Source organism: Dermacentor silvarum, chromosome 8, assembly GCF_013339745.2.
Source record: "Dermacentor silvarum isolate Dsil-2018 chromosome 8, BIME_Dsil_1.4, whole genome shotgun sequence".
In the NCBI taxonomy this organism is placed as follows: Eukaryota; Metazoa; Arthropoda; class Arachnida; order Ixodida; family Ixodidae; genus Dermacentor; species Dermacentor silvarum.
The window spans coordinates 156,734,412-156,748,733 of record NC_051161.1 but is presented as its reverse complement, the minus strand read 5'-3'; the positions used below and the strand labels follow the sequence as shown (position 1 = coordinate 156,748,733).

Below are 14,322 nucleotides of genomic sequence, written 5' to 3'. Positions count from 1 at the left end.
CAATCATCGGCAAATAGCCTGATTTGCGATGAAATTCCGGAGCAAATATCATTTATATAGATGAGAAACAAAAGTGGTCCTATGACTTATCCTTGGGGCATGCCAGAGAACACATCAACTTCACGGGATGTTTTGCCATTAAGCACAACTTTCTGTATTCTTAAAGTTAGGTATTCTTTTATCCAGTTAACTAACAACCGTACTGTTTATATTATACATGTCTGATTTTCTATAAGTCAAGAGTGAGGGACAAAGAGTGAGGGAATGAGGACGAAATTATCCTGTTGGGTGACATGAATGCCCACATACGGGATCTACAAGGTTGTACCAACAACGGGAAGTTAATGCTAGATCTCTGTGAGCAACGTAAAAAACGCCCGTGTGCTTGTGTTGTAGTGCACGTTAAAGAACCCCAGGTGGCCAAAATTAATCCGGAGCCGTCCACTACGGCGTGCCTCATAATCAGAACTGGTTCTGACACGTAAAACCCCAGAAAGGATGTGAGCAACGTAACCTCGTTATAGTGAACACCTAAATGTGATGGCCAGGCCACATGGGAAGGCGGAAATGGGCAATCGACCATTGATTAATGTCTGATTATAGAAGGTATTTAGGATAAGTTGAGAAAAATGGTCATTGACGAGGGACGGTATGGCGTGATAGGGATTGACCATAAACGTATGATTTTGAAAATGGGATATGTAGTTGGAAAGAGAGCAAGGAGCGAAGAATGGCCAGTTCAAGTTTGAACGCTGAACAAATAACAAATATTGTCACAGGAGTAGAGAAAGAACTTGGCAAATGGCCAAACAGAGTGGGAATATAGTGAGTCTAGCAAGATGACGATGGCCGCTAGAGTGAGCTCCTAAGTGTAATGACGAGAGACTAAGAAATTATGAATAAGAAAATTCGTCTTTCTGGGGTTTTACCTGCGAAAACCAGTTCTGATTATGAGGCACGCCGTAGTGGAGGGCTCCGGATTAATTTTGAAGCCTTCCCGATACAGCTTTATGTTTCTCAATACGTGCTACATAAAAGTGATTTTTCCGAGCGTGAAAGATGCCCGCGAATGTGTATGTGTGTGTGTGTGTGGGGGGGGGGGGGGGGTGTTATAAGATAAGTAGAAACAAGAGCTTGGTGGCGCGACCCACCGCCCTGTTTCTAAGAGGACGCTAATAGCGTCCATTCATCCATCCTACTGCAGCTCGCTTCGAGAGCTAGCGTTCAGTGACCTTCCCTCGCCCTGGAAACACGCAAGACGGCAACGATGGGACCTCGCCAGTCGTCCTCAGCAGTAGTTTTCCAATCGAGCAATCTTTTCCTTAGGCAAGGTTTCCGATCCGGCCTTGTCCTTCGTGTCGCTGTAGCTGTGCGAGGAATGTGCAGACGACGTCAAGACGACGTTGTTGAGTGCACAACAACGCCTTCCAGACGCACGGTGCTATACCCAAGCTGCAGAGCGTAACTTAACTAAATTACGGCGGCTTTGTCATCGCATACCATGCGGGCCAAAAAAAAACACATGTTTTTTTAAATTTTGTAGGCGAAAATTTTCTTGGTAATCTAAATACAGATGTGATCAAGTTTGCAGAAAATTGGATGTAGGAGTTTATTGTTCAAAGTGGCGGACACTGAGGAAAGCTGTCAACAATTTTTTTTTATTTTCGTTTCATTTTTCCTGCAGTGGCCCTTTTTTGACAAACATGAGGCTTGTCTCTTGGGCATGCGATGTTCTTGCGTGCGTGCATAATCTCTCGTAAATTCGAATTATCAATCCGCAAACTAACAAAAGTGATCTACATTTGAAAAAAAATGTCGCTTATAACCGAATAAAAGCGTTTGGAGTACAAAAAAAGGTCACTTGAATAGTGTGGAATTGAGCAAGCTACTCTACACGCTCTTTCACGGGGTGTAGCAATCATGAGAGGCGCCATCGCGTCTATCCGCTCCGCAGCTTATTTCACTACAACCAGCAGTGCTTGCCAGTCCAATACGACGAAGTCACCGAGCTTTCGCTGACAGATGCATAATCACAAATGTCACTATCCAGGGCCGGTGTTTAGTAGCGATGCCTTTTCGATGCTAATGCCTTTTCGCGCTTGGTCAGTGGTCAGAGCGACGGTGCGCTCACCGTTAATATCGTGGCTCAGCCGGGATCAGCCGGCCGTGAGCGGTCGATGATAAGACTAGTATAGAATAAAGCATAACGCATTGCTACGAACTACCGGCCCAGCCAGCTACTATCCGACCAGCCACAGCCAAGAAAGCGGGCAAGAAATTCAGCTGCCATTATTTTATTATTCAGTGATTATCGTATTTTTGACTCGTGATTGTTTTTTTTCCTCTCTTCTGGCCTTCTGGTTCGACCGAGATGGAGTCCGTTTCTTTAGTGTTCCTGGATTACCCTTGTTGCTCTGGAAAATATTTTGAGCGTATCTATTGGAGCTTTCCCAATAATAGGGAAGTGTTTATTTACTTTCTTTTATTTGGTTTGCTGGTGCGCTGTGTTCGTTACTCTTTATTTCTGTCGATCCTCTCTAAAAAATCCTATCTTTAGAGGGTATACATGTAAGTATATTGTATTACCGTACTCGAGACACGGAACATCTCCATAAAATGGTTGAGCCTTGTATTTTTACTAGCTGGAATAAATCATTTGTGCTGTAAGTGCTTCCTTAAGTTATTTATTTAGAAATCAAAACAAATGTCTATTTTTTTCTTCTATTTCCTAGTTTTAATTTGATTTATTTCTAGAATTGGTGCCTTTTTTGTGTCTACCGTCTCTCCGATGGAGGCGCACTTACAAACTTGCCTACAAAAGTAAATACTGTGGTCGGTTTTTTTTTTTTTTTTTTTTTTTTTTGAGGTATTCCTTTAGAGGATATGCCTAACAGAATCGCCTAAACGAACGAACCTAGACTTACTTAGATCTCTTACGTATTATTAGGGCGACTGAGGACATTCATGTTTTTCTTTATTTTTTTTTTTCCATTTTTTTTCCTATTCGGCGAAATCACGCTCTGTGAACCTGCCGGCTCACATCGTACTCGCCTAAGCGTACCTGCCACTGACGTGAACAGGAGGAAATAACACACACGGGCTGATGTGTGCTATCCGTGTCAGAGTTTTCTGCTGCACTACCATCTCGCCGTATGCATTGGACGAGCTCAGGCAGAGACCACTCGCAGCCACGTGAGGCTCGTGCTGCCTACTGCTTCCGGTCCACCGTGTGAATGCGGCTCATACAGGAAGCATGCGTGTGTGCAGGTGCGTTCATGACGACCGTGGTGCTGGTGGCGCGGCGGTGCGGCCTGAACCCGGACAACGTGGCGGCGCCCATCGCCGCCTCGCTGGGCGACCTGACGACGCTCACGTTGCTGTCCACCATCAGCTCGAGGCTGCTCATCTGGAAAGGTGAACACCAGGTGATTCGCGTCAACCGCCAGCGCTCGCTGGCCGAGTGTGTGACTGCCCTGGCTGGCCGCCGATAATATGTATACTGGAGCAGGTGTTGGCATGGGTTAGGCGTAGGCCTTTTTCAAGCGGCATAATTGCGCCTGTCAGGAAACAGCATAATACTCTGTGCATAATTTTAAACACCCGATGGCTGCCTATGCGCATATTACTCGAGAGCATTCCACCTATCCCATGCCCCTGTGACTGTCCCGCCAGGACTGAGAAAAGCCGGGCACTTGATTCAAAACAAATGTTAACATTAAGCAGAAGGGTACATTTTTGAGTGAGGTGATCGAATGCTAACAATGAAACCATCGCACACTTCTCTCACTTTCATTTGTTCTGGTATCAAGTTGGATGGAAAAATGCTGTAATATTTGTGCACCACGAGAGCTGACAGCGATTCATGCAGGGCGATCACTAATTACAATAAAGTTGGCCATTGTAATTGTGCGCGCATGGTGCGCTGCACAACTTAAGTAAAGTTTAGAATAAAAGTAAACGGCACCAGTGCAAGAGGGCAATTACGACAAACTCATTTGACCCTACTTCACTACATGCCTGTCTTCGACAGTGTTTCAAGCCGTTCGCGTTGAAACGTTTGGCCAGAACAAACGTAAGACAAAAATGAAGTCTAGCAGAACTAGCTGTTGGCCGGGTGAGTAGGTATATCCTAATGACCGCCTAAGGGCGCAAACACATGCATTGTATGCATTGCATGTGTTTGCGCCTTTCAGGCAGTCAGCAAGAAAAAAAAATGCATGAGTTCACGTTTTCATAATGCAAATGTCGCATATAATACTACACATCTTCGTGAACTTCTTAATTTGCTTTGTGAAAGGAATTGAGTACGTGAAGTGACCGTTTTGCAAGGTGGCATTCAGGATACACCGTGTCTTTTTAAGCGAAATAGGCAAGTCGGAAACGGAGGTCATCGCCTAATAAGCGTCTCACCCAGAACAGCGTTGTCGAAGCATTACTCCCAAGTATCCACAGAGCGGCTTTTCCCTCTTTATTGCTTCCCACTTTCCCTCCCGTTTTATAAATACAATCTACCGCATACCAATCACTTTTACTGTTGACTGTGCCTTATTATTATTTACGAAACTGGCAAAAAAGGTGTTTTCGTTTAATTTCTCTACGTATTCTTAAAAAAGAGTGACGCATTGAAGCGGAATGCTGCGCACTTGTGAACATTTCTTCCCTCATTCACTGTCTTCGGCAGCCTCTGTGGTTTCCACAGTTTATATATTAAGCTACAAATATGTATGGGAGAGCTTCTTCATCTCACCGGCATTCACGCCGCAGTGTCGTCATAATCAGAACTGCTACGTTGCTCCGTCTTACGTGCTGGCATTTCCATTCATATCCGCGTAATCCTTTGGGCAACCCACGCTTTCGTGTATGTGCCTCCGCATATTACAAATAATGTGTGCATATACGCACGATTTCTCCCGGATATGTTTACGCAGAAATGAAGCAAAGCCTGCGGTCGTATGCATTTATTACAGATTAGATATACGTTCCCGCAATGTCTGCACAATATACTAACGTGTCAACGCTGCCAATTGACCATTATTTATTGATTCGCTTACCTCTCGTCAATGGTTACAATCTCTTTCGTTTCAGACTCCCCGCTAATGACTCCGGGCGTGGTGGTGCTCAGCCTCCTGCTGCTGCCTCTGTGGTTCTTCTTGGCCTTCAAACACGAAAACACGCGCTCCGTGCTCAAGGTCGGATGGCCTCCAATACTGGCCGCCGTGATGGTATCCAGGTGCGCCTTATTACCATAAGTGCTTTCTTTGTCATACAACGCATTTTACGTCTCCATTTTATTGCTCCATGTGTCTCCAAGTTGGCAAAAAAATTCGGCTAGTTATTTGTAGCAGCCGTGATGCTTCGCAGCGCGGTAAAGACAAAGCTCAAAGCAAGTTCGATACATGTATCTGACTGCGGTTCGACAGGACAGCCAGCTAAGATGAACCGCTTCAGGCAGCAATGTCATCGGATGTACTTTTGACCACCTGTATGCAAAACATTACGAGACCAGACCGATTTCCTGTGCCTCGGTGCATTGGTATTAGACGCGTGGTGGGGAAGGGCGCGGGACTGGTTCCCCCCACATTATCACTGAGCGCAAATAATTGCACTTGCAAACACCCATGCCAGAGCGTGAAGCCTTTGCTTCCCGCACTGATCCAGCTGCCCAAATTTGTGTATAGTAAACGCGATGTGCGCGTCCGGGAACGTAAAATTGTTGCGTAAAAAGAAGCGCCAAGTGTGAATTGATATCACGGCTAGGCAGTTGGCTCCTATGCTTTCAAATATAGCACCGAGGTGGAATTTTGCGGCGCGTGGAACCTGCTCCAGTATTTACTCGCGACCCGGAAATAATCATTTTTAAAAAGTCCAAACATAACATTTATAATGCGTGTGATTGTCACAAGTTTTCCCGTATTTAGCAACGTGTAAATATTCATCTCGTTCTTCCAAATATATTTGTCAAGTTTGATTTTTCATATTTGTAGTAGTTTTATTGTTAGCGGAATTTCTAAAATTAACCCCTGGTATATTTAACACAATCTACTTCTTAAGCTGAGTTTCTCTCAGAGGCGGACATTATTCGCACGAAAAAAACCGAAATAAATATTTCACCAATTAACGACCTTTCGCTAATAAACTTTTAAGCTAAATACTTTAAGAAACATATTGCCATTCGCGAACTTTAGCCGGTGACTTCGAAAGTTAAATCTGCTTGGCACATATTCTGAGGATGACATCAGTTTCGATATATGCGCTTTCAAAGTTTGCGGCGAAATGCATCGGTATTCCTGTAAAATGCGTAAGATCTACATGTAATTAGATTATGGCAATGAGTATTGAGGTGTACTATGACAATGAAAAATGTACTGCGAAATGATACGATACAAAAATTAGGTCAGATACAAAAAAACTAATTTTTTATAGCCTGGTTGCGCAAAAAGGCGTTTTGATAAAAAAAGTAAATAGAAAAACAGAGCATGTTTGCCGCAAGTTTTACAGCGCTTATCTCAACATTAGTGTTAGATTCAAAATTCATTCTAATGCCTTTTGAAATCACTCGCTTCATTTCGTGCATTTCAATATTGTCACCTGTAGTAGTGGGAATAGGGCAAGCGCAGAGGCGCAAGAAGAACGAAGTGCGCGTGCTAACCACCCCGCTCGATGGTTAGCTCTCGCCGCCATTTTCTCCAGAGCCCAGCTGCTCATAAATAAACGTCGTTAGCCCCCTTTGAAGGCGCGTGGCAAAATGGTGGAGGTGCTGGGTACTTCTCACTCATGCCGCAGACTCCTCCTGGGAGCGGAAGCACCAGCCCTGTGTTAGTCGATACTCCCGTCCATCGGACCAGCCGCAGGATCCGGGGACTGCCTCCTGAAGATACTGAAGACACCGCAGTGCTTCAGACTACCCCAACCGGTATGGAACGTTCAGTGACGAATCGGTATACGCTTCAAAATCCACTGGTGCCGAAGTCGTTCCATGGCGACGTCTTCGAAGACGTTGAAGACTGGATGGCCGACTTCGAGCGCGTGGCCGAATGCAACGAATGGGATGACGCGACTAAACGTAGGAATGTCTACTTTTGCCTGGAGGACGGCGCGCGTACATGGTTTCAAAACCGTGAGGAGCAACTGACGTCGTGGCGCGACTTCCGTCGTCAGCTACTAGACACCTACGCCAGTCCCGATCGCCGCGAACGAGCCGAACGAGCAATCCAGGCCCGAGTCCAGCTTCCCAACGAAAGCGTTACTGCGTTCGTCGAAGATATGACGCGCCTCTTCAGACGAGCAGACCCTGGAATGACCGAGGACAAGAAGCTGCGTCACCTGATGCGAGGGGTGAAGGAGCAACTCTTCGCTGGTCTGGTGCGCAATCCTCCCAAGACTGTCGCCGAATTTTTAGCCGAGGCTGTAAGTATGGAAAAGATTCTTCAGCATCGCTCGAACTTTTATGATCGGCAAGTGAATGCGAGTACTGACATTTTGACGGCCATTGGAAACAATAATGACAACCTTCGCGAACTCATCCGCACCGTTGTGCGCGAAGAACTAATGAAGGTTTATGGCACGCCACAAGCCACGGTGAGCTCCATTGCGAGTGTTGTAAAAGATGAAGTGAACCAAGCGCTCCGGTCCAACTTTCCTTTTGCTAACACCGCGCCTGTACCTTCTGTACACCACCGTGCGACCTACGCAGAAGTGTTGAGACAGCCTGCTTCGTCCCCGCCGCTGTTTGTCCAGGCCGCTCATCCGGTTGCACTTCCACCAGCCCCACCGGTGCCGTACATCGAGGAACGACGCACGCCTCCACCGTTTCACCATGCCGCTCCTCCGATTGTGCTTCCGCAGGAGCAACCAGTACATTACGCCGACGATCGAGGCATGTCCCCTCGGAAGTCAGATGTTTGGCGCACTCCGGATCGCCGTCCTCTGTGCTTCCACTGTGGTGAGGCAGATCATTTGTACCGCCAGTGCCCATACCGACGCCTTGGGTTGCGGGGCTTTTCCGCCTACTCGCCACCACCCCGACAGGGCCAACGACCTCGGGACATTGAAGATTATCTCGCTCAGCAACGCATGCCACCGCCTACCGGGCGGCAGTCGCGCTCGCCGTCGCCAAGGCGATTTTCTCCATCGCTTCAGCGGTATTCGAGCAGACGGTCGCCAAGTCCCCGCCGGGAAAACTAACTCCAGCGACCTTTGGGGGCGAGGCCACTGGCAGTCGACGCGCTGAAGACCTCCGATCGACGCGAGTAACGAAGGGTACCGGACCGACATCAACTGCAGCTGAACGGAATGACCGGCTTTCGCTCGACATACCTGTGGTGATTGACGGTTATGCGGTTAGCGCTTTAGTGGATACCGGAGCGGACTATTCTATATTAAGCGGGAAGATGGCGACGTTTCTGAAGAAAGTAATTACACCTTGGCATGGTTCGCAGATTCGTACGGCTGGTGGTCACGTCGTTACTCCACTGGGAACCTGCACGACAAGAGTTCGGATTCGAGGATCGACATTCGTGGCGAGTTGCCTTGTCTTACGAGAATGCTCCCGCGACGTCATTCTCGGAGTTGACTTCCTGCAGGAATACGGCGCTGTTATTGACTTACGGGGAGGTGTAGTCACGTTCTCAGCCGACCAAGCAATCGACACAAACGCCGACAAACGACGTGCCGACGCGCTACGTGTTTCCGCCGAAAGTGTTACGCTTCCTCCACGAGCCAGTGTTCTAGTCGAAGTGATGTGCGGTGGATTGCGCGAAGGTGGAGTGGTCGCAGAAAGTAACTTAGCGTATCTACTGACGCAAGGTGTTTGTGCGGCCAGAAGTGTGCTACAGCTTCGTGATGGCCGATCTAAGTTGCTAGTCACCAACTTTAGTAACGAGCATCGACACCTTTTCCGCGGTACTTCCATAGCGTTTGCCGAAGAAATAGAACACGTTGCTGAATGTTTTGCCCCTGAACCAGTGAGGATGGCTGACAAGGCACTGGGCAACGTCGACATTAATTCAGAGTTGTCTCAAGACAAACAGGCAGCACTGCACGCGCTCTTGCTTGAATTCAGCGCATGCTTCGCAAGCTCGTCTAAGGTGCGCCAGACTTCAGTTACAAGGCACAGGATCATCACATGCGACGACGCACGTCCGATACGCCAGCAGCCCTACCGCGTGTCGGCAAAGGAACGCGAAGCGATTCGTACGCAAGTACAAGAGATGCTTGAAGACGGCGTGATCGAACCTTCCAACAGCTCATGGTCGTCTCCGGTCGTTCTTGTCAAAAAGAAAGACGGAACGCTACGCTTTTGCGTCGACTACCGGAAGCTCAACAACGTAACTAAAAAGGACGTGTACCCACTGCCACGTATCGACGACTCGTTAGATCGACTGCGGCGTGCCCAGTACTTTTCGTCACTCGACTTGAAAAGTGGATACTGGCAGATCGAGGTAGACGAACGAGACCGCGAGAAAACTGCCTTTGTGACTCCCGACGGCCTTTACGAATTTCGAGTGCTCCCTTTCGGTTTGTGCTCAGCCCCAGCTACTTTCCAGCGAATGATGGATACTGTCCTCGCTGGATTGAAGTGGCAGACTTGCCTTGTGTATCTTGACGACGTAGTTGTCTTTTCTGAAACATTTGAGCAACATCTTCATCGCCTGCGGCATGTGCTAGAAGCGCTCCGATCGGCTGATCTCACGCTTAAACCAGAAAAGTGCCACTTCGGTTATGAAGAGCTCAAGTTTCTTGGACACGTCGTCAGCGCCAAAGGAGTTCGACCCGATCTCGAAAAACTTGCCGCTGTAGCAGCTTTTCCTCCTCCTGCCGACAAGAAGGCCGTCCGACGCTTCCTGGGCTTGTGTGCGTATTATCGCCGCTTCATTGACAACTTCTCAAAGATTGCGGAACCCCTGACTCGCCTTACCAGGGATGACACGCCATTTACCTGGACGCATGAGCAACAGACGGCCTTCGCTGACCTACGACAACGCATGCAGTCAGCACCCGTCCTGGCACATTTCGACGAAGAGGCTGACACCGAGGTGCATACTGACGCCAGTAACATCGGCCTTGGCGCAGTACTCGTCCAACGTCAAGACGGCATTGAAAGAGTAATTGCTTATGCTAGCCGCTCGCTGTCCCGTGCCGAGGCGAACTACTCTACTACAGAAAAAGAGTGTCTCGCGGTCGTCTGGGCGATCACGAAGTTTCGCCCTTATCTCTACGGCCGCCCCTTCAAAGTGGTGACAGACCACCATGCTCTATGTTGGTTGGCGAACATACGCGATCCTTCAGGACGACTGGCACGGTGGAGCTTGCGGCTACAGGAATTTGACGTCACTATAGTTTATAAGTCTGGCCGCAAGCACGAAGACGCCGACACGTTGTCGCGTGCTCCCGCCGAATCTGTCAGTCGACAGTCAGAGGACGACGACGGCTTCCTGGGCGCCCTCACTACGTCGGACTTGGTCAGATGGCAGCGTGACGACGCTGAAATTCGACCTCTAATCGACCACTTAGAGGGCCGTCAAACAGCCATACCACGCCATCTACGTCGCGTCTTGACGTCCTTCTGTCTACGAGACCATGTGCTGTACAAGAAGAACGCCCGCCCGAATGACCGAGCCTACCTCCTAGTAGTCCCCAAGGACTTGCGGGACGATATTCTTTTCGCTTGCCACGACCAGCCTACATCTGGCCACCTCGGCTCCTCACGAACGCTTGCTAGAGTGCGCGAGATGTATTACTGGCCCGGGCTGTCGGCAAGCGTCAAACAGTATGTTAAAGGCTGTCGTGAATGTCAGCGGAGAAAGTCACCACCCCTGAAGCCCGCCGGGTTATTGCAACCCATCGAACCACCTCATAAGCCATTCAACCAAGTCGGCTTGGACATTCTCGGGCCGTTTCCTCTATCAACCGACGGCAACAAGTGGGTGATTGTCGCCACTGACTATTTAACCCGCTATGCTGAGACAGAGGCGCTCCCACGAGCCACGGCTTCTGAGGTAGCGCAGTTCTTCATGTGTCACATTGTCTTGCGCCATGGTGCCCCATCCATTGTTATCACAGACAGAGGAACGGCGTTCACGGCACAGCTCATGGACGAAATTTTTCAACTAAGCAACACCAGGCATCGAAAGACGACCGCTTACCATCCGCAGTCCAACGGCCTTACGGAGCGACTAAACAGGACCATCACAGACATGATCTCTATGTACATCGACGTCCAGCACAAAACATGGGATCGTATCCTGCCTTATGTTACCTTCGCGTATAATACCGCCGTACAAGAAACAACGCGCTTCACACCATTTCGCCTCGTCTACGGCCGCGAAGTACAGACGATGCTGGACGCTATGCTTCCGTGCCACGACTCCGAGCACCTAACTACTGACGCCGAAGAGTTTGCTCAGCGCGCTGAGGAGGCTCGCCAGCTCGCGCGGCTGCACATCGGTGAGCAGCAAGTCTCAGTTGCACGGCGCTATAACATCCGTCACCGGCAAGTGCGCTACAGTCCCGGAGACTAAGTGTTGGTGTGGACCCCTGTTCGCCGCCGTGGCCTTTGTGAAAAGTTGCTCAGCCGGTATTTTGGCCCATACAAAGTGCTGCGCCGCATTAGTGACGTGAACTATGAAGTCGTTCCAGACAGTGCGGCGCAAACACGGCGTAGACAACCACCTAGCCCTGACGTCGTTCACGTCGTACGCATGAAGCCCTACGTTGCGCGTTCGTGATTTTTACGCTCCCATTTGCACCTCATGCGCTTACCTCTCTGTTTCTAGAGACGTAGAGAACTGTTTCTAGCTACGCTGCTGTAGCTATCACTGTGTTCTGTGCTCGAGCATTTTCATTGAGCGTGTTTTCTTTTTTTGTTTTTTTTTTTTGTTGTTTTTTCCCTTACCCACACCACTTCTTGAGCATCGAGGCGATGCTCTTTCCGAGGAAGGGGGGAAATGTCACCTGTAGTAGTGGGAATAGGGAAAGCGCAGAGGCGCAAAAAGAAAGAAGTGCGCGTGCTAACCGCCCCGCTCGATGGTTAGCTCTCGCCGCCATTTTCTCCAGACCCCAGCTGCTCATAAATAAACGTCGTTAGCCCCCTTTGAAGGCGCGTGGCAATATGTGCGATAAAGTAATTAGTTAAAAAGTTCATTAGCAATTTCTTAATGTGTCAAATTTTCAGTGTTAATAATGTTCGCATTTTAAAGTGATCTATTTCTATGAGTAGATTCGCCGCTATACGCCGCCGGCGATTTCTTAAAATTTGGTTAACATTAAAAAAGAAGAGCGGGTATAATTATCACTCGAAACACTTGGCTGTCGCAAACATTTGACTGTTGCAATGAAGAGAGAGCCCAAGTTCTTGCGAAAGCGAATAAAAGAAGCCACACGGCAAATTAAAAATCGAACACTGACGCCTATCCAAATAATAGTCCATATCCTACCGGTGGATACCCATCCCACCATTGTTTAGCGATTGCCCTGTGATGCGCAACGCCATGTAGCAGGAGTCGGGCAAAATGTGTCCTCTCACTTTTCCACACGCTCAATGCTCGAGAGCTTTCAGCTGTGACGTCGCGAGGGAAGATGAAGGTACGCATTTTACTCTGGAACACGGGCAATGCCTTGATCAGTCGTGGTTCTTCCAAAGCAGCAATAAGATAGACAACGGGTTAGCCAGATTTTTTTGTCTTTATTGTAAAAGCGTGTGTGTGTGTGTGTGTGGGGGGGGGGGGGGGGGTCGCGTGCCCGGTGTTCCACCCTCCGGCTACACCGACCTAGAGAGATGGCGTTCCTGTTACGTCAGCGAATGCCCACAAGAAATAACTTCTACATAGCAGCACGCTTGCAGTCTTGGTGTCGCGCTGGACAGCAAGCCACCCATAGAAAAACATAGGAAAAGATCGCGCTATGCGTCGCCTCTCTACTTCTCGACATGCTGTCCGGACTCAATGCGATCAGGCTTTGTGCTGGCTCATACGTGTGGGTTCCACGTCGTCGAGCATCTCCCGCACGCTTCCTGTGTTGTGCACGAAAGCACCTATGCAGCTTAAGGCAACTGACTTACTGGAGTGCCACATTTACGTATCGCTATACACAATATCAAGAAAGAAAGTCTAGCATAAACCACAACGATACTCAAATGAACTAAAGAAATATTGCCAGTGGAAAACTTGCGTCGGCAATAGCTAGACATTAAAGAAAATGGCGAGCATTGGGGAACGGACCTGCTCGATCAATGACCTTTTGTTTTCTTTTGCTCATTTCATGCGCCGCATACTTGTCTCATCCGCAGTGCAGTGAAACAACTTCTTCTTACGCGACCTCTCTCTCACACGCAGCTTCGGCGGCTACATCCTGGATTTTTCTGTGGTCCGTTTCGAGGGCATCGCCCTTCACCTCTCCGCCGTAAACGGTAAGCAGGACTCGTCGATCGTGCGTTACGTGCAATCGATTCAGCTCGTAGGTGCTGAGTCATTTCGAGAATGCGCAAGGATGCGCCTAGCAAAGTTGTCACGGAACGTCTGCACTGCGTTGCCCTTCGACAGCACCGCTATTTCAATATCCGCGCGACCCTTCAAAGGCAGCTGTTCTCCAGCAAGGGGCCAAAAAGCAAAAAAAGAAAATACAGAACACGAACAGCATTTTTATCGTCTCACGCGACAGGCATAGCGCGAACGGACCGTCGTCGGCCCGCGCCTTAGCCAGTACTTGCAGCAATTTTTTTCAGGCCTACCGCCGTGATAGCAAGCATTGACAATGGTGAACCAGCGCCGGTGAAAAAGTCCTATACGGATTGTGCAACTGAAACATGTTGCCTCTCCACCGTCCGGTATAGAGGTGCCACGAAAATGGCCCCAAGACCGAACCTGCGATCCCGAGCTCACCTTTGCAACGTCATAACTGGTATACTGCGGCTGGTGGAGCTAGCCAGATCTGCCTTAAAATGGGCGGTGAACTTGCTGTCGCCAAATCGCTGGAAGTGCTACTGAAAACTTTGTCTTGCTTGCTCAACTGTGTCGCTGCACGCGATGCTTTAACGCTGGTTGGCCATAGGCATTAACGACAGAGATGGCAGAAGCCCACTGCAGTGGCACCAACGTTGATGCTTGCGAAACAGCGCACAGAAGTGATATTGCTTTGGACCTCGGCACATTTTAGAGCACGGAAATCGCCAAGCAGCGCCACTCTCTGCGCTTTGGCTCTTGACGTGAAATTCAGGCGTGCAATATAATCTTCGGGCAGCAAAGTATGCGCTAGAGCTTTGCATTCTAGGTATGACAAGTTATTAGCGACGTAATTTTTTTTAATTCAGTGCTCTTGAAGCGTTTG

General features: G+C 48.9%; 1 protein-coding gene across 6 annotated transcripts in view; it reads left to right on the top strand.

Annotated features, from left to right (window-relative positions):
* The window catches only part of LOC119461789 (solute carrier family 41 member 1-like), a 299,478-nt gene that overhangs the window by 272,074 nt on the left and 13,082 nt on the right, over positions 1 to 14,322 (top strand). For all 6 annotated transcript variants that reach the window (XM_049672181.1, XM_049672179.1, XM_037723168.2 and 3 more), the window contains 3 exons: positions 3,268 to 3,414; positions 5,086 to 5,230; positions 13,332 to 13,405. In XM_049672181.1, the coding sequence (XP_049528138.1) occupies positions 3,268 to 3,414; positions 5,086 to 5,230; positions 13,332 to 13,405 (366 nt within the window). The remainder of the gene's footprint in view (positions 1 to 3,267; positions 3,415 to 5,085; positions 5,231 to 13,331; positions 13,406 to 14,322) is intronic.